Consider the following 20,040-nt stretch of genomic DNA (forward strand, 5'->3'; position numbering starts at 1 on the left):
GTGTATATATTAATGAAAATATTTGGTCAAAGATTTTAAATTTTGACTCTCAAAATAGAAATGGAAACTATATTATGGGACGGAGGAAGTATTAGTTATCAGCTAATATAATCAACTAACATGTATCCGCTAATTGTCAAACAAATCCTTAATCATGTTCGTGTGAGACAATTGAAACGAGAGAAATTGAGAGTGACAAATTATACTATAGCAATTAGCAAGACGTGTTCTGGGCCGCTAAAAAAAATAAAAAATAAATTACACGCGTGGGCTCTATTCCGAGCCGAGTTGTTTTTCATTTGGGCCGGGATTTGGGCCCTAGAGTTACCCGAACATCAGCAATATATTCGGCCAAAACCCTAGTGAAAAATTAGGGTTTTCTCCATTTATTTCCTGACAGTTTTCTCTTCACTTCCGCCTCTCTTCCTCTCTCTCTTTCTCTCTCCAAAAAAAAAAATGGTACTCCTTCATCTTCTCTCTCTAGATTTATCTCATGAATTATACTTTTGCTTTGATTTTCATTTGTTTTTTATTTTCGTTTGTTTTTGATTTTTGATGTTAATTGTTATGAAATCATAGGCACCAAAGAAAGATAGTAAACCACCACCATCATCGAAGCCTGCTAAATCTGGAGGAAAGCAGAAGAAGAAGGTTTTGTTTTTGATTTTGTTTCTGTTTAAAATTCATGAATTTGTGTTTTTCTTTTTTCTTAAATTCCTGTTTATTTTGGATTTTAACAGAATTGAATTTTTATTGTTTGGTGAAAAAATTGCAGAAGTGGAGTAAAGGAAAGCAAAAGGAAAAAGTGAACAATTTGGTGTTGTTTGATAACGCAACTTTTGACAAACTTTGTTCTGAAGCTGCTAAACAGAAGGTTGTTACTGCTGCTACTCTTTCTGAGCGTTTCAGGGTATGATTTCTTTCTCTATTTTTTTTACCCGATTTAGATGTTTTTTTTACGCTGTTCATTGATTTAAATGCAGATCTTTGGTAATTAGGGTTAAAATTTGTAATTTTTGATTTTTTGTGTGTTGTTATGATTGATTGTATGTGAATGTAAGTATTGTATGCGAAGATGTGGGTTAGGTTAATTGGATTTTGGATAGTTTTGATTTTTGTTCGTTTGTTCTTTGAAGTTTGTAAAGTTGGTAATCGTTTGTCTATTTATGTTGCGATGTTTGTTATATATTGTGTTGAAGTTGTATGTATTCGTTTTTTCGTGTTCGTTTGTCGATTTTAGTATGAATTGCTAGAGGTGCCTAGGGTTTGAGATTTTGGGTGAATATGTTTGTAATTTAATTGCGTTAGGTGTTTAGGGTTTATGAGATTTTGGGTGAATAAGTTGTAATTGTATTTCTTTAGGTGCCTAGGGTTTATGAGATTTTGATTGAATAAGTTGTAATTTAGTACTTGTCGGTGACGTGTATTATATTTTCGAATGAATGCAAGGGTTGAACCTTCTATGTGTCCATATATTTTGAGGGGCTTCTTTCATTTGGAGAGTCAAGTTTGTATTGGCCGTAGGGATTGATGTAATGGTAATGTTGATGTCGGCGAGGGTTGAGTAGATGTGAAGCATTAGGTTAATTCAAAGGAACAATATCTTTCAACAATACCTAACTTAGGGTTAATAGGATGAAGCCTTGTGCTTTTTTTCCATTTGTTTCTGTTTTAAACAATACCCAACTTATGGTTAATAGTACAAAATCTACTATGATGGACAGTATTGCATTAGGTTAATTCAAAGGAACAATATCTGTCAACAATACCTAACTTAGGGTTAATAGTACGAAGCCTTGTGCTTTTTTTTTTCTTCCGTTTGTTTCTGTTTTTAACAATACCCAACTTAGGTTTAGTAGTACAAAATTTACTATGATGGACAGTATTGCAGGAAACTTGTGCCTTCTTGTTTTGTTCTGTTTATGTTCCTCTTATATTTGTGAATTATGTAAATTTCAGAGGTTTGTTTATTTACATACTTCCTCAGATTGCATTGTGCATGTGAAATTTCTGGAGGCAATTTTATCAGTGTGTTGTAAAGCTTAAATTAAGCCAAATTAGAGCCTGTTGAGATGGTATGTTTAGTGAGCACAGTGAACATTGTGATGTTCATAAACAAGTGGAATTTAAGGATCCTCTGATCATTGGAAAATTAATTGACCAAGTTTATGGCCTCTGAGTAGTGTTTTGGTGAATCAGTCATATTATTGGTGGTTTTACTTTAGAACGTAGTCATTGTGTTGTCTGCACTAAGCAAAAGTTCAATTACCAGAATGCTAATGATAATTACTTCCGATGTCCAATTTTCTATCTTCGTGTGTTATTATCTCTCTTTTAATATGCAAACCTTTTATTCTGAAATAAAGTTGTACTAATGTCTCCTGATGTTGTTTCTCCAACAATTCATGCCGAGCTTATTTTCTTGATCTTATGAACAATTTTTGTATTCAATCTAAGTGGTGTTATTTGCTCTTTTTATACTTGCTGATCAATGATATTGTTTTGGTATGACAGATCAATGGATCTCTTGCAAGGAGGGCCATCAGAGAGCTTGTGACAAGGGGTTCTATCAAGATGGTTGCCCATCATTCCAGCTTACAGATCTACACCAGATCAACCAACGAGAAAGTTAACCCTGCTGCTGCTTAAGTGCTTTCTCTTTAATCATGTCTTAAGAACTTATGGTTTGCTAGGATGTTTCCTGCAAGTTTTGTTTCTGATATTATAGTTTAGTTTTGACAATTCTGTTCCCGTATATTTTTCTTTGAGGCAAAATACTCAATTAGAACTCTTATTAGCCTTTGAGAAATATTTGCTTTGATTGTTGAACCTCTTGGTGCTCTTTTCATGTTACTACTTTGGAAGGATTGAACCAACTATGGAAGTATTTGGCCAAACTTGTTTGAAACTCGTCGGGTTTGGTTCTGTTTCTCGACTTGCTTCGCGATTGCAAGCAGACCGGTTAGAAGTAGCCTGACCAGAAAACCGCAATGTGAATAAAAATTTGTTATGATCTCGAAGCTGACTATCGGAACCTATATTACCTGAAGATTTATGGTTCAGTACCATTGCGGCCACCTTTCTCCTTAGATAACCAAATCACCTTTTACATTGGCCAACCCCTTTATGGCATGCCTAATACAGGAGTCATCATCTAATTACTCTTCGAAAATGGTTGTATTTTTTTAGTTTGATACTGTTCTATACCTTTCCTTCGACTACAAATGTGCTTTATGTACGGGAAAATGTGTATTTTTGGGATATCAAGTAAGATGATCCCATTTTATGTTGTGCCCAAAAATACCACCTGATATTGCACAAACTATTTGGTACTGCTGAAGAGTGTTTCATATTGGCCCTCGGAAAATTTTCTACAATTCCTCTATCAATTACTGTGTTTGATGAAACTAGCTAACCTTGAGCTGAGGGGTGTACCGCATATGTGACGGGGAATTCGGCTTAGTTTACCGAGCTTGAGCCAGGGAGTTGTGGACTGAGGAAATTCGGCTCAGTTGGCACCATCTTAAATTCTTACTAGAGTGCTTAAATTTCGAGCCTCGATCGACTTTGTTTACGAGCTGGAGCTTGCATAGTCTAGTCTGAGTCGCGAGCTTTCAATATATGAAGCTTTTTTTGAAGGTATGTTATTTCATGCTAATGTTAAGATATTTTATCTCTCTTTTAAAGTACCTCTCCCATTAGCCTAGTAGTATTGAAAACGAAGTTCATCTTGTGAATTCTAGAACGTAGTAATTGGAGCACGGATGCATTCTTATGCGGGGAATGTAAAGGACCATACTAGATGGGTTTGTTAGTGCATGCCAAACAAGAACACTTACATTTATATTTTTTGTAGTTTTACTACAAAAGATACAGATAATTTGTAGGAATAGTCCATTATGATATGCAAAAAGCAAGAAATGAAAATGAAATTTGCAAAATCCCAACAAAAGACCACATATTAAGTTTGAGAGGTTCCTCTTCCTCCCCCTCAAAAAAAAAAGAAAAATGCACAAGAGAGGGTTTAATTATTATCCATTTTCTTATATAAGTGTACTATCTTCTGATATTTATATGTTCTGACTTACTTATAACTAGTTTAGAAGGTAAGATTTTTAAATGTTGGTCCCAATTTATAGGTTTCTGTCACTTGTTGGAAGTGTTCGAAGATGGTAAATATCTAAAAAATTTATCTTCTAAATCAGTTATAATTAAATGATGACCTATGAAAATCACAATATAGTAAATTGGGATATGTAGAGAATAATTTATAATTGGGACTTATAAAAAACAAGGGTAATAATTGAGCATTTTTTTTTGTGAATTTTTCCGAAAAAATAAGTTTAGAGATTAAATAGTACATTTTATCCTAAGCACTGCAAATATTTGCTTGCATATAGTCCTATAGTATATTTTTTTATTTGTTTGGATTGATGAAAGAGGTCTGGTCCAATAGCTTGGGGCCTTGTTGCAATTTACAGTCCGCAGGCTAGTTTTTTTGATGAATGTCGACGTTGCAGTTGACATAGAGTAACTCATGTAAGACTTCTCTCTTGCTCTCGGAAAACATGCTACTATACCCAATACCCTTCTTCATATATCTAATGTGAAAATCTTACTGCTAACCCCATAATAAACAATGAACATGTTGATTACATGATAGAACAAGATTACAAGAGGCATTAGGATTTTCATCACTAAACATCTGAATATATTTCTCTTGTGTTGCATCAGAAGTAGTAGCAAATGCTTGAGGTGCATTTTTGACATAGCCGGAGGGTGGTTTCTTGTCGTAAACTTGAGCAGCATAAGGGTAAGATACCACATTGTAAGGTACATAAGGCCAAAACTCTGCTCTCTTTCCTGTGCTCTTCACTTTGTTTAGCACCCTATTTGGCTCCACATTTCCTGTCACCGTTACTTTTTTTTGATAGCTTTAAAATAAGGTATGGAGGAGAACCTCCTACATAATCAGGTCTCACAGAGACCACAAAAATACCACCATACATCTCATTCTAATATTCCTCTTACAATTATATCCAGGCTACAAAATCCGAACAGCGATGTAATCCCTGTTTTGCAAACGCATCTGCAACTATGTTTGAGCTCCTTCCATGATGAGAGATTGAGAGAGAGAGGCCTCTTTGAGGGGCTGACCTTATGAAATTCAGAATGAAATTTAGATGCCACGGACCACCATTTGGACTAACAGCCCATCTGACTGCGTTATGAGAATCCGACTCAATTTCAATGGGGAAGATGCGAAACCTTTCGCTGTTGAGAGTAATCTGTATCGCTCGGTGTATTGCAATTACTTCTGCTGCATTGATTTCCATAGGTGGGATAGCTAGGACATGAGAAAATACATAAAAATTCTCCTCGATCATTCCTAAGCACTCCTCCAATTGCTGAGCATTGGAGAGAGGGGTTATGTGAGGCATCCACATTCCATTTGAGGTAGGATGGGGGAGGCGCCGCCCATGGGATATTTGCTATAGGGGTTGGGAAGGCCTTCGGCTGATTTTCACACCATTTAAGGCAATTTGGGTTTCTCATTACCTCCTCCGGTGAGTAGGGAAAAGGTTCGTCCCAGGATTTCACCCACCAACTTATCCATAACAGTATAAGATTTTGAAGTTCTGAGATTGAGGCCTTTGTATTGCTAAAAATTCGATTATTTCTTTCTCTCCAGATTCACCAAACAATAACCATAAAGCTTGCAATCCATATTTTCCTAAAGAAAGAATTTTTTTTCGGGTAGTACCATTGGGAGAAAGCCAGTTCCAGCGTCTTTGGCCACACCCATCTGATATTCCACATATCACACCACCAAGCCCATAATTTTTGTGAGAAGGGGCGGTGTATTAACAAATGATCCACTTCTTCCGTCGCACTAACACACAGCGGGCATACTTTTTTCGATTGTGGGATGATGTTTAAGATAGCCAACTTGCTTTTGGTATTTATCTTCCCCAAGAGGGCCAGCCAAAAAAATATTTCAATTCGGTGTGGAACTAGGTTTTTCCATAGTCTTTTTGAGACCAAGTTCAAAATGAATTCGTTTTTTTTCTTTGCAAGTTCCTCATAGTAGTGCTTAACTGAGAATGACCTGATTTGTGGGAGGGCCACATCATTTCATCACACGAATTTGGGGATAAACACACCTGCTTTAGAAGTGCAAGGAGGGAGTTCCATTCACTGGTGTCTCTGACCCTGAGATCTCGTGACCAGGGGGGTCCCAAGTCCAAACCCCGTCCATCCAGAAGCCCATTGCAGCCACCGAGGCCAGTGGGAGGGCAGATAACGCAAAGAGTCTGGGAAATTGAGTTTTTAAAGGCTTATCAGTGACCCATGTGTGATACCAGAAAAGTGTCCCTTCTTCATTCCCTATCTTCATGCGAGTACCATTGAGGAGGAGGCTCTGTGAATCCGGATTTTTAACTAGATGATTGCAAATGGCCTTCCATGGGCCTCCCCTTGCCATGCGTGATATATCTGACATCGTGAAATATTCCGGGTATTTGTATTTCTGTTTTATCAGACTCCTCCATAATGAGTTGGGCTCTTTGAAGAAGCGCCAATCCATTTAAAAAGAAGACCCAGATTTCGGTTGAGGATATTGCTAATATTTAGCCCGTCGAATTTTTTTGGCAGTTGTGTCAGTTCCCATCTGATGAGTGCCATCCCTTTTTTGTCAATTCCACCGCTCCATAGGAACCGCCTTTGTATTTTATTTATCTCCTCAATAATCCCCATGGAAATGGGGTACAGTGACATGTAGTACATCGATAAGTTTGAGAGTGAGGCTTTGATCAAAGTGAGTCTGCCTCCAATTGAGAGTAAACTCCCTTTCCAAGTGGCTAACTTTGCATTCATCTTTTCGATCAAAGGGGCCCATGTTTGCAATCTGTTGATGCTTTCACCTATCGGGAGGCCCAGATAAGTGAGGGGGAATTTCCCTACCCTGCAATAAAGTTTGGAGGCTGCACAATTCAACCAAGAGTCAGATAAATTAATTCCCAAAATCTCACTTTTATGGAAATTAACTTTGAGGCCAGATGTCAACTGAAAAAGGATGAGGGTTTTTTTTATATTGAAAAGATTTTGCAGATTTTGTGTGGTGAAATAGATGGTATCATCTGCATATTGTAGATGGGTAGTTGAAACTTAAAACTCTCAACTCTTCCTAACCCCAATGAATATAAAATCTTATACCATTTTTTGAGAAAATGAGCAATTCATATAGTGTACACGATACTAAAAGCTCATTAATAGTGCTAAGTTGATCAAAAACTTGAGCAAACTTTCATACTATAAGTGGGGCTTTTCAAGAATTCAAACTGATGATATACTAGTATTGTAACAACCCGATTTTTTCAGAGTCGAGTCTATCGTCACCATGCATCCGATGCATTTTGTTTTCACGTATGCCTACCTGAGAAACTTTTCAGGAGGCCACCTATCCCTGGACTACTCCCAACCAAGCACGCTTAACTATGGAGTAACTAAGGAAATGAACTCACTAAAAGAAAGATGCATCTTGTTGGAATGAGTAGCATATAAATCCCTTTAAATCAATCATGAAAAATATTACAAATATAACTGTGTGCATTATTTATGTTTGAGATCGTTCTCATTTAGAAAAGTGACCAGTCCTAGTAGGCAATAAACATGTTGAATTTATCCATGTTATAATAAGATTTGTTAATTTCAGGAAAATCAACAGACATAGCTTTTTTTATGATTTTTCTTATTTAATCATTAAAACATAAACTCTCTCCTGCATTATATTTTTAGGGGATTATAAGGGTTAAAATATATGAAAGTATGTAATAATAGTGAAATTATCTAATTGAACTTGATTAGGAGTACTTTTTTAAATTACAGTGTGGAAAAGAAATTTACTTAGACCAAATACGTAGATTGTAGGTTAGACATTTAGACAGTTGGGAGTAGGCGGAAAAATAAGTAAAATTTTTACTCCCAACTCCCAAAAACCGCAACTGACAAGGTAATATAAAAGAACCCCCTAGCAATTAGCCAATTACACCGAGTACTTAGGGTGCGTTCTGTTCAACTTAAAAAAATTAAGTTTCAGGTCCAATAAGTTCAGATAAGTTCAGATAAGTTCAGATAAGTTGCAATAAGGTCTAATAAGTGCAATAAGTTCCAATAAGTTCCAATCAGGTGCAATAAGTTCCAATCAGGTCTAATAAGGTCCAATAAGTTCCAATCAGGTCTAATAAGGTCCAATAAGGTCCAAATAGTCAATGTTTAATAAACATTTGTATTATTGTCCACTATTTTGTTATTCATAATTTCATATCACTATTAGCGGATTATGTTATTATTAGAATTTTAATTAAAGTACCACAATGATTATATAGTATTATACTTGTATTAGTGTCTATTATTTTATTATTTATTTGTATTATGTCTATTATTTTATTATTTATTTGTATTATGTCTATTATTTTATTATTTATTTGTATTATGTTTATTATTTTATTATTCATATTACTATTAGCTGATTAGTTATAATTAGAATTTTTTATTAAAGTACCATAATGTATAGTATTATACTTGTATTATTGTCTATTATTTGATTATTCATATTGCTATTGAATAATATTATAATCATGGTCAAATAATTAAGGTTAACATAATAATAATAATAATAATAATTACAATATTTTGCAATTCGTCTTTAAATAACTAGAATAACATGTTTTCGTTACTAATAACTATGAAAATATAAATGTTATCAATTGATTGCTTCATTATCATCACTGGAGTATCTTTCTTTATCGGAGTATATTTCTTCATCTTCTACATCATCCTCTTCAATCAATACGTTTTCTTCATCAACAGCCAACCATATTTCATCTGCAATTTTCGCCCGAGTTGAAGCTACTATGACTTTGAACATTTTTTCCTCTTTCTTCTAGTAACATTCAAATAAATGAAAGGTGAAGAAAGCCGAAGAAATGAATGAAGGAGTTGTTGTTAGCAATAAATGTTCAGCTTATTTTCATTGATTAGGAAAAGGAGAATCAGGCCCATAATCAAGCCCTTTAGAATGAAGTTCACTGCCTTTTTCTCAGCTTAAATTAGTAACTACTAGTATTTTATAAAATTAATTTTTTGATTTTCTTCTAGTGTATTATAAAATTAAAACAACACTATTAGATATATTAGTGATGAAAGTTACGTATAGGCAAATATATAAATAGTAATTTTTTTGTTAAATTAATTACCATAAGAGATAATTAATAATCTATTTTTTAAAGGACGAATTATAATAATTATTATTCCATAAAAAATTTTGAGGGGTAGTATTTACGTTAGTGGTAATATTTATGTTATTCATGGTCAATGTTTTTGTCTAATAAGGTCAAATAAATTTCAATCAGGTCCAATAAGGTCTAATAAGTTTCAATCAGGTCCAATAAGGTCTAATAAGTTTCAATCAGGGTCAATAAGTTCCAATAAGGTCAATCAGGTTCAATCAGGTCCAATCAGGTTTAATAAGTTCCAATAAGTTCAGTTCAGGTTCAATAAGTTCAGTTCAGATAAGTTCCAATAAGTTCAGGTCCAATAAGTTGAATAGAACGCACCCTAATTTAGTGCTTTAGGCATAAATCTTATACGGGTTTACTTTTGATATGTAACTAGTTTTTACTTTTTAGTTCTGGACGATGTCTCGGGTTATTAACATTTTCATGTTAAAAAATATAATCTAATATTGCATAACTTATTGGTTATATTAACTTGATGTCACATGGTTGAATCTTATAGAATATGTTCTTAATTCGTTTATTGTATAATGATTTCATGGAATGGAACAACTAAGAAAAAGTGTCACGTGACGTACAAACTTGCTTAAGAACGCTTTTCAATATGTTAGTATAGATTATTGAGACTCCAACACTGACTCTAAACTGTCTTTTATTGTTGTTTGGATATGAATTGTTTTCTTCTATAACAGAGAGGGTAGTTATTGTGGATGTTCTAACTCTCTATACATAAGGATTTATGGTCTTTTTTTCCGACATAAAACAGTTGAACTGATCTGAAATGATTATTGAATATGTGAGAATAAAAGTATTATTAAGAGTTGAACAGAACTAAATTGAATTGAACTAAACTAAATTGAATTGAACTAAACTGAAAATAAGTCCGGAAAAATAAATCCTAAGGCATGCATGTTGTTGTTAGGAGAGAGGGGAGAGGAGAGACCTAACACGTGATGTACTATGGAAGTTTTGTTAGGACATTTTCTGTCTGGTTCTATGTAACCACTTTGTTTATGTATCTTGGTGTCATGGACTTCCATAAAATGTGGGAATTTGTGGGCCTACTACACTTGATATTTCTGAGCCTCTTATGTTGGGCCCACACTTTGATTTTTTCAGATGGGCCCCTAATGTGTACTTAACGACTGGAATTTTCTTGTGTAATTTTTTATTTTATGACCGTCAAAATTTTGCCACGTGGGCGGTCAGAAAGATATTTGCAGTCTTGCAGAAAATTATTGGAGTTCCCCTGTCAAACTCCAAGTTTTGTAATTTACCTCAATATTGTAATTGTGCAATCTTATCATAAATAATCTATTTTTAACATTTCAAGTTTCATGGCCCTAATTGAAATGTATTGAATTAATTGACAACATTTTTTTATCCGTATGAGCTACGAAAGACAGTACAAAGTACAAAAAAGAGGAGGGGGATTGGAACCTGTAACCTATTGTTTACAACACCTTAATTTAACCACTATGTCAAGACATTTTTGATAAAAGGAGGAAAAACATAAATATGAAAGGAACTTTTCTAGATTGAAAGTTCTCTTTGGTTGTGTTACTTTTGCATAAGTTCAATTTGGTGATATGAGATTAGAAAGGAAAAATACTTTACCTAGGTGTTATGTCATTAATATATCTCTTAAACTTTGAATATTATTAACAATTCTAGCTTAAATTTTCGAAGTAATAAATAAATTTGCCAAAATTTTGACATGTCATGCAAAATTTGTTTTATGATATTATAGTTTTAGGCTTGATACATGAAAAAAATTCCATTTTGATAGCCTAATATGTGAAGATTTTATCCTCAAACAATAAATTTTCTATGTTTAATATAGTTATTCATATTATTAGAAATTAAACAAAATCTTGCATAATACATGGTGTTATTATCAAAATTGTATTATCTAATTGATATTTAAATCTCACAAATTTTAATTCAATTTAGTTGTTGATTACAAAAACTTACCACCGACGAAGTCCAAGGATCAAGCTGGTTAACCTTTATAACATCAAAATGGATACATGCAAATTACAAACAAACCAATTTGTCATACCTCTAATAGCATAATCTCATCACACCGTTATTGAAACAATGAAACTTGTAGTGGGTTCACTCAGAGTTTATTTTCAATTCAGTTTAGTTTAATTGTAAATAGTACAGACTTGTAATTAAACTATTAAAAATATGTTATCTTTGACATAAAACAATTGAACCGAACCGAATTGAACTGATTGCAATTGAAATGAATTAAATTACTATTAATAGAAATGATCATTGGAACGAAACTGAACCGAACTAATTGCAACTGAACCAAATTGCCTAAATACAATTATTTTCCGCTTATCAAATTTATGCCCAATTTGTCTGCTTGTCTCTGGGATGGACAGGTGTTCGGCTAATAGTGAGTAGTGACTAAAATGTGTAGGATATTTAGCAGCCTAGAATACACGGAAAAGCAATGCTATACATCTTAGTAAGAGGCAGTTATTACAATTTGCCAAGCAAAAATTACTTAAAAACATTTTATGACTCAAAGTTGCCAAATTTGAAAGATTGTGCGAGTGTGTAACCATTTACAATATGTAGGAGAGAGATAGAAATAACGAAAATTTCTATTAAAAAAAAAAATTATATTCGTAGAATTCAATCTCAAATCTTGAATATCATCGTACGAAGGAGTGATTAAGTGATTTTAGAGGACGCTTATCAACTCTCTTATTGTTCAATGTTTATTGATTATAAATATATTAAAATATTATTTTTATATCATTTCTTCCTTCAATTTATTACATACAAAATAATATTATATGTTAATGTGTCTAAAAAAATCGACGATCTTCAGGATGGAAAAAACTTTATCTGTCTAGTGGGTCAACAACCCACTACTAATATAAATAATTAAACCGAATTTCTATTCATCGTTTTAAAATTACTTAAAATTGCTCAAAGAAAAGTTGAAATTACATCTCTAACATTTTCCTTCTTTTTCTCTAAACCACCACCATCAGCCACCTCACTCCACCACCATCCACCTCCTGCCATCACCACCCCATTGCCACAGCCACCCACCATCCACCTAGAAGGAGTCGAATTTTTTTTAGGGTGATGGGCGAACGTCTGGCCAGGAAGTTCGCTCCATGGAGCGAACGTCTGGCCTGGACGTTTGCTCCATGGAGATAATGTCCATGGGGCGAACATCTGATCAAACGTTCGCCCATCACACTAAAAAAATTTCCACTGCTTTCAGGTGGGTGGTGGAGGAGGTGGCGGGTGGTAGTGGGAGGTAGGTGATGGCGAGTGGTTGCAGGGGGTGGTGGGTGGTAGTGTGGAAAAAAGGAAGGGTAATATATTCTATAAAAATGAATTTGGGGCGATTTTAAGTACTTTTTGGACGACGTTTAACAATTTCCTAAATAGTGGAATCCAACTCATTAGTTTTAATAGTTTTCTAATGCTTTATTCCTAGTGGGGTAACTACCCACCCAATAGATGTAGCATTGCCCTTTGCTCAAACATCTTCTCGTTACGTCACGTGACTTTCAATGACATTCACAAGATGACAAGAAGATCATGAGATGGATTTCACTGTCAATAAATTTAGATTTTCAAGAGCATACAATAGAAATTTCCTCAGTTATCATAAGAAGGGATTCTCGTGAAAAGGCTCACATGCCAATAAAGCCCATATTTTCTCCCTCAACATTTCACCATCATTCAAGCTAATTTGCCTCCTTATTTAGTCTCTCCATCTTCTTCCTCCATTGTTACCTTCAAATTTTGTGGGTAGTTTCCTATTTAAAAGATTAGAACTTTCCCTCTAAAACCCATCTTTTTAAAGTAGTTTTTCTTGTTTAAATCTTGCTTGGTTTAGTGGGTTTACTTTGTTAATTACGCACATTTTATGGAATGTTAGTATTAGTTTAATTAATCCAAGCATATAACAACTGGAAAAAAAAATTCCTAATACTTTACTTTGATTACTGGGGTTGCTTAGATTGGAGTTGCTACTTTATTTGATTATCTAATTTCTTGGGATTCTTCATAATCTTCAATCTTCTTCATCTATTGTTCATCTTTATCATCTTTACTTAGCTTTTTTTTTGTGGGTTAGTACAAAAAATCCACCCAAAAAAAAAAAAATTGATTTTTTTTGGTAATGGATTCTTATTGTGCAACACTTGGAGGAAGTACACATCTGACAAGAACAGGAAAAAGAGATGGAGAAAGTGGTTTTTGGGGAGAGAGAATTAGTGGGAGTTTAAAGAGCAATGTATTGGTTAATAAGTTGTCAATGAGCTTAAAGATTGATCAGAGAATCAGAAAGATTAAACCTGGAGTTGCTTTTTCTGTCATGACATCAAACAATGCTACTGAGATCATTGTAAGTTCTATTAGATTGCAAATCTTTTTTTTTTTTTTTATGTTGGGTTTGGTTGGATGGAAAATATTTTCATGAAACGTGGTTTATTATTAAAAATATTTTGGGTGGAAAACGCAAATGAATACTTCATCCATTTTAGATTACTCGCTATACTTTTAAATTCACGAATTTTTAGGCAATTTTTTGAGAAGAAAGAGCTCGAGAGTAAAAAGAAAAGGACCTATGTGAGAGGAGAGAGATAGAAAGAGTTTATTGTCCAAAAAGTAAGTGTAGCAAGTAATGTGAAACTTTCCACAATAAAAAGTGTAGCGAGTATTATGAAACGGAAGAAGTATTAGTTTTACTTTGTTTGATTTGATGGAGAATTATTAAGTGAAGAAGGGGAAAATGTGATGTTGGAAATGAGGGAGGGGAGAAAAAGAATTTTTCTTCAAATTTTGGAGGAAAATGTTTACATAGGGATGTAAATTTCTTATCCAACCAAACAATGGAAAATGGAGAAACTCGTTTTCCTCCAAAACAAACTGAGCCTATGTTTCGGGTTTTTGGATTCATTTATTTGCTAGATTACGTTGATTAATTGTGTGTGATATGAAACTTCCGTATCTTGATTGTTGTTTGTTTGATTTGGGATTAACGCGTCATAGATGGCACAACCCTTGTAAGGCGGGGTGATCTCAATTTAAAAGAAAACCTCAACTATGTAGAGTCATAATTGAGTGTTTTAAGATTGAGGTGCTGTGAACGATAGGTAGGTCACATGTTCGAATCCTCCCCTTTTTGTACTACCTTCGTGGCTCATATGGATCAAATAGAATAAAAATAATTGAGAGTTTTACTCAATTAGAAAGCATCACATTACCCTGAGTATGAGTGATGAGAATCGAACCCTCGACCTTATAGTTGGGACTTGGGAGGTGGGAGCTTTATTATTGAGCTCCTACTTGATTATCCAATGTAGTTTATTGTGGTGATTTTTCTTCTTTTCATATATTTGATTTTGTTACAGATAAGAGAGACACCAATTTTCGAAAGGCGAAGAGCTGATCCTAAGAATGTTGCATCCATTATATTGGGAGGAGGTGTTGGAGCTCAGCTGTTTCCTCTTACCAGCAGAACAGCAACACCGGCTGTAAGTAAACCTTTTAAATTCGTAGGCGAGACAGGTTATGAATGAGATTGCTCTCTTGCATAGAACTATGGTCTATGAATAGTAGGATAATTGGATAATGGACTTGCATCAAAATTATTAAATCAGGAAGTTTTGGTATTTATGCTGGAAAAATGTGTTTAGTATGACAAATAAACTTTATGAATTAATCATTTGGTTATAGACCATCTATATCTAAATTTATTCGAAAATGATACAGGTTCCTGTTGGAGGATCCTACAGGCTTATTGATATTCCAATGAGTAACTGCATCAACAGTGGTATAAACAAGATATTCATATTAACTCAGTTCAATTCAGCTTCTCTTAATCGACACATATACCGCACTTATCATGGCAATGGTATCAACTTTGGAGACGGATTTGTTGAGGTAAACTTCTGGTGCAATGGTATACCATGTAATACACCATGAGAAGTAATTTGAATTCTCTAATCATATGCAATAGGAAAACTGATTCAAAATGATGTGAAATCTTCTTTGTTTATACTATAGATTATTGACTAGAGAGTTCTGCCATCTTTGGTGGTTATCAGGTATTGGCTGCTACACAAACACAAGGAGAAAGTGGAAAGAACTGGTTCCAAGGAACAGCTGATGCTGTTAGACAATTTATATGGCTGTTTGAGGTAAAATAGTTTAACTTCTTGAATCTTTTACTGCTAGTTATTAAGGAAAATACTTGGTCTTCCCAATGGGATCAGCTTAGCGACAATAAATGTTTATTAATTGCCTATTGGAGGTGGATAATCTACCTGACCTGATACATTCACATATGTTGGGCTGCCGGAAAATGGCATGTGACGAATGTGTTTAATGTTTGTAGGACGCGAGGAATAAGCAAATTGAGAATATTGTGATATTATCTGGTGATCAGCTCTATAGAATGGACTATATGGATCTTGTGCAGGTATTGGATCAGTTTTTTTGTTAAAATTGAATATTTCGATAAATTTTGATCACCTCAAAATGATCTTAATACTTTTTGATTATCACTTACAGAATCACATTGATAGAAACTCTGATATCACAGTTTCTTGTGTTCCTGTGGGTGAGAGGTATGCTGTCACCTCTATATTTGGTGCTGAATGTCCGTTTTTGAACAAACTTCGCTTCTCTTTTCTAATTAGAAACTTTCGTTTTCTCTTACATATAATGGCTTTTCTCAGCCGCGCATCTGATTATGGACTGATGAAGATAGACAGCAGAGGTCGAGTAATCCAGTTCTGGGAGAAACCGAAGGGGACTGAGTTGGAAGCAATGGTGGGACAACCTATTCATATGATGCTTAGTAATGTACTGTGTGTTTCTTGTCTTTACAACTGAAAGGGATGTACATTAAATCCTTTGATGTCTGTTTTGCTGCAGAGAGTGGACACGCAAATCCTGGGATTATCGCAAGAAGATGCATTGAGTAATCCTTATATTGCATCCATGGGAGTTTATGTGTTTAGAACTGATGTGCTACTAAAGCTTCTGACGCAGACATGCCCGAAAGCCAATGACTTTGGGTTTGAAATTCTTCCTTCTGCTGTGAAGGACCAAAATATACAGGTATATAATTCTTGAAGCTGATCTCTCTGGTTTTTTTTTTCTTTGTTGCCATGTACATTAAAAGAAGTAAACACTCAGAAAATTAGACTAGATTATGGACCATCAGATAAATATAGATAAAAATATGAAAATGTACAAACAGATTGACCAATGAACATATGAACAAAAATAGATTTAGAAATGTTGAAGTTGGAAATTTAAGGCATCTAAATCACTCATATGCAGGAGTTGGAAGATTCATTTAGGATCTTATATGTTGCTCTTTCCAATGTTTTAGATGTCTGAATTTCCAACTTCAACATAACTAAGTCTGCTTTTTTTCTTAGCATGATGGGTAGTTCAATCTTTTTTTGTACGTTTTCGTAGTTTGATCTAATATAGCCCATAATTGAGTCTCTTTTTGTCAATTTTTTCGTTGAAAAGAGCACTGCAGTATGTTCACAAACACTTGCATACATAATTCTTTCACGCCTTTTTGCACGTCATAAATTTTTTATAATCATGTCTCAACAGGCATATCTATTCAGAGACTACTGGGAAGATATCGGAACCCTAAAGACTTTCTTTGATGCTAATTTGGCTCTCACTAAAGAGGTGAGCTGCTTAGCCTACAATCTGATTATTATTAAGCCATCTACTCAATATATTTCTTCATCTGATGAATAACACTAATGATCTGATTTTCCTTGATAAAGTCACCAAGCTTTGAGTTTTATGACCCAAAGACACCCTTCTATACTTCTCCTCGGTTCCTACCACCTACGAAAATGGACAGGTGCCAGGTATGTGCTACTCCAATTAAACTTTTAATTTATAGTACTTCTGTCTCAAACTACTTGCTCCATAGTGAGTTGCACACTTTTTAATAAGAGAGAAAAATAAGTTTGTAAATGCAATGTACAAAAATGCTCAAGGCGCATTGAGGCAATAAGGATACTAGTGCACTTTGGAGCGAAGTGAGGCGCAACAAAGGAAGACTACAATATTATCATGTTTAAAAAAACTGATATTGGCCTTGGGTTCCCCTCAGTGTGCTTTAGGGTGTGCCTCAAGTTTGCCTCTTTTGAGGTTGCTTCGCCGTGCTCAAAAAAAGTGCTTGACACAAAACGCCTTCCACCTCAGCACATATATAAACTGGGTAAATGAGTGTTGAGAAATACTTCAAAAAGAAAATGTTACCATAAAGGATGGAGCAAGTATGTTGAGACAGCCGGAGTGATGCAATCGCTAGTGAACTGACAGTCTCATTTCGATTATGATGCAGATTAAAGATACTATTATTTCAGATGGATGTTTCTTAAGAGAATGTAAAGTTGAGCACTCTATCGTGGGGGAGAGGTCTCGTTTGGACTCTGGTGTAGAGCTTAAGGTATAGATCTTAAAGGTTCTCTTTCTATCTAAGATATCCTTTTGTAAGTTTCCTTTTGTTTCTTTGTATCAGCATTTTCTGAATGGCTATTATATGCCTTTCCAGGATACCTTAATGATGGGTGCAGACTACTATCAAACTGAATCTGAAATTGCATCTCTTCTAGCAGAGGGTAAGGTGCCAATTGGGATCGGGCGAAACACAATAATCAGGTATCTAGTTACTTAAATTAATCAAATGTAACAACAATAATTGAGCTCAATCATTGTAGCAATTCGAAACAATATTACTTCCTCCGTCCCAAAACTAACATAACATATACTACCATTTTGTGCGTACCGGAGCTAAGTTAACATACTACTATTCTAGTATGTTAATTTTTTTGAATACGTAGCTGAAATATGTGCATAACAGTAGGAGAATGATTCCTTGAAAAAAACAGTAGGAAAACGACCGAAGTGCTCTTACTTCCCTGTTAACATCAATGAATGATGAACACTTCTTTTATATTTTGCTCTGTTTACTTCTGTTTCTTTATTCTTCTACTTTCTCCTCCTTAATACAATGTTAACTGACAACTAGGACCAAAGATATACAATTTTATTAGTAGAATTTGTTTCTATAAAAGGCGAGTTTTTCCTTTTGCAGAAACTGTATCATTGACAAGAATGCAAAGATAGGTAAAGATGTGATCATCACCAACAAAGATGTAAGCATGCTTAAACCCTGCTTTGTTTCTGCTTGCAATTAATTGCTTTCTTGAGCATATAATCATCTCTTTTTGGCCCATATTTAGGGTGTCATAGAAGCTGATCGGCCAGAGCAAGGGTTCTATATTCGATCAGGGATCACCGTCATAGTAGAGAAGGCAACCATTGAAGATGGCACAGTCATATAAATTATGATCTTCCAAGTTCAACTGTCAAACATCTTCCAAGATATATGTCGTCTTCGAAAGGAGATTGGAATGGAAAAGCTTCAGAAGGCGGTATGTTGAAGGTGGGTTAGTACAAGGAAGGACTACAAAGAATGAGCTACCTGGGATAATTCTATGTACAACTAGAAATCAGCTTGGCTACAATATGTACAAAGAGAAGAAGAGGGAAAGAATAAAGGTGCAGGAGAAATAAGTTCTTTTTGGTCATAATATACTACTACTAATATAGAACAACATTCTCTTTGTCTGAAGGGAGAGTTCTTAGGGTAGGAAGTTATAATGTTAATTAATGATAAAGATATTGTACCAAACTTTTGTTTATACATCAATAAAAGTTTTACACTTTGGTCAATAGTTGATATCATTCAAATTCTATCTTATAGAGTTATTTTACAATTCCAGAGCATCCAAACACCTTCTTATTAGTTTATCAGATTTTACTCGCATAAATAATGTCGGATTTTACGCGCATGAGTCAAAGACTTTACCATATAAACCTACTGTAGGTTCGTTATTTATTCATAGCTAGATATCAGACTCCACACACACAAAGACACAACTTGAGAAAAACAAGTACGTTATTGTCGATTTATGAATTATGATCAATCATTCATGAAGTGGATACTGCATTTCTTGCCTGCAATTGAAAATTTGAGATGTGGCTTTATTTTCTTCTTTTTGTGTATGTTGAGAGTGCAATGGAACTTCATAACTTTAAGTGGAAGTGGAACAAAGCTCTTCTCAATAAACTAATAAGACACTTAGCCAGCATGTAGAATATAGACGAAATTCCTTGCGTATTTGATACTATGCCCTTAAGATTTACCAGCTAAACTAAATCGTATCCTACATAAATAATGAGATTGTTTCGTTATGGAATAAATGATTGCAATATACACACATATGACATGATTACAATATACATATGAATAATCACACCCGTGCCTTAAAAGGGGGGCATGGGGAGCCATCCGGAGGCCCTCCTAGGCCGAGCGTGGATCGAGCCAAGGGAAAACAAAAGTGGGAAGGAAATGAAGGTCTAAGGCCCCATGGGGGATCCTCAAGCACCCCGAGAACCCTAGAGAGGTCCGGGCCGAAAAAATCCATCGGGTCCTGGAAGGTCGGAAAATGGCCCAAAAACACGAAAAATTATGGATTATAGTCCACGAATTCAGGCTCCCGCGGGGCCCGGGCACCGGTGCCCATGGGGTGCGCCCCGGGGTTTGTGGGAGGTCCTCTGAAGGTACACTCGTTCCCTGGAAGGGGTAGGTGGTGCTGACCGGGGGCCCTTGTAGGCCTACCGAGGGTCGTGCCAAGCGAGTCAA

General features: G+C 34.9%; 2 protein-coding genes across 2 annotated transcripts; both read left to right on the forward strand.

The window, feature by feature from the left end:
* The first annotated feature begins 315 nt into the window (after window positions 1-315).
* LOC104904328 (40S ribosomal protein S25) lies at window positions 316-2,829 on the forward strand. The gene is made up of 4 exons (XM_010692546.4): window positions 316-459; window positions 580-651; window positions 776-910; window positions 2,515-2,829. The coding sequence occupies exons 1-4, from the start codon at window positions 457-459 to the stop codon at window positions 2,647-2,649; spliced, it is 345 nt and encodes a 114-aa protein (XP_010690848.1). The 5' UTR covers window positions 316-456; the 3' UTR covers window positions 2,650-2,829.
* Window positions 2,830-12,935: 10,106 nt separating this feature from the next.
* On the forward strand, window positions 12,936-19,067 carry LOC104904329 (glucose-1-phosphate adenylyltransferase large subunit 1). Its single transcript, XM_010692547.4, has 14 exons — window positions 12,936-13,686; window positions 14,696-14,818; window positions 15,057-15,227; window positions 15,392-15,484; window positions 15,682-15,765; window positions 15,858-15,913; window positions 16,025-16,118; window positions 16,224-16,409; window positions 16,923-17,003; window positions 17,105-17,191; window positions 17,674-17,778; window positions 17,884-17,990; window positions 18,427-18,487; window positions 18,575-19,067. The coding sequence occupies exons 1-14, from the start codon at window positions 13,462-13,464 to the stop codon at window positions 18,674-18,676; spliced, it is 1,575 nt and encodes a 524-aa protein (XP_010690849.1). The 5' UTR covers window positions 12,936-13,461; the 3' UTR covers window positions 18,677-19,067.
* The last annotated feature ends 973 nt before the right edge of the window (window positions 19,068-20,040 follow it).

Source organism: Beta vulgaris, chromosome 9 (assembly GCF_026745355.1).
Source record: "Beta vulgaris subsp. vulgaris cultivar EL10 chromosome 9, EL10.2, whole genome shotgun sequence".
NCBI lineage: Eukaryota > Viridiplantae > Streptophyta > Magnoliopsida > Caryophyllales > Amaranthaceae > Beta > Beta vulgaris.

Excerpts from the sequence above, each read along its gene's own strand:
- LOC104904328 (XM_010692546.4), top strand. Across the intron at positions 652-775 it reads GAGGAAAGCAGAAGAAGAAG|AAGTGGAGTAAAGGAAAGCA; the intron begins GTTTTGTTTTTG and ends AAAAAATTGCAG. Across the intron at positions 911-2,514 it reads CTCTTTCTGAGCGTTTCAGG|ATCAATGGATCTCTTGCAAG; the intron begins GTATGATTTCTT and ends TTGGTATGACAG.
- LOC104904329 (XM_010692547.4), top strand. The coding sequence starts at position 13,462 with ATGGATTCTTATTGTGCAACACTTGGAGGAAGTACACATCTGACAAGA. Across the intron at positions 13,687-14,695 it reads ACAATGCTACTGAGATCATT|ATAAGAGAGACACCAATTTT; the intron begins GTAAGTTCTATT and ends ATTTTGTTACAG. Across the intron at positions 17,004-17,104 it reads ATTTGGCTCTCACTAAAGAG|TCACCAAGCTTTGAGTTTTA; the intron begins GTGAGCTGCTTA and ends TCCTTGATAAAG.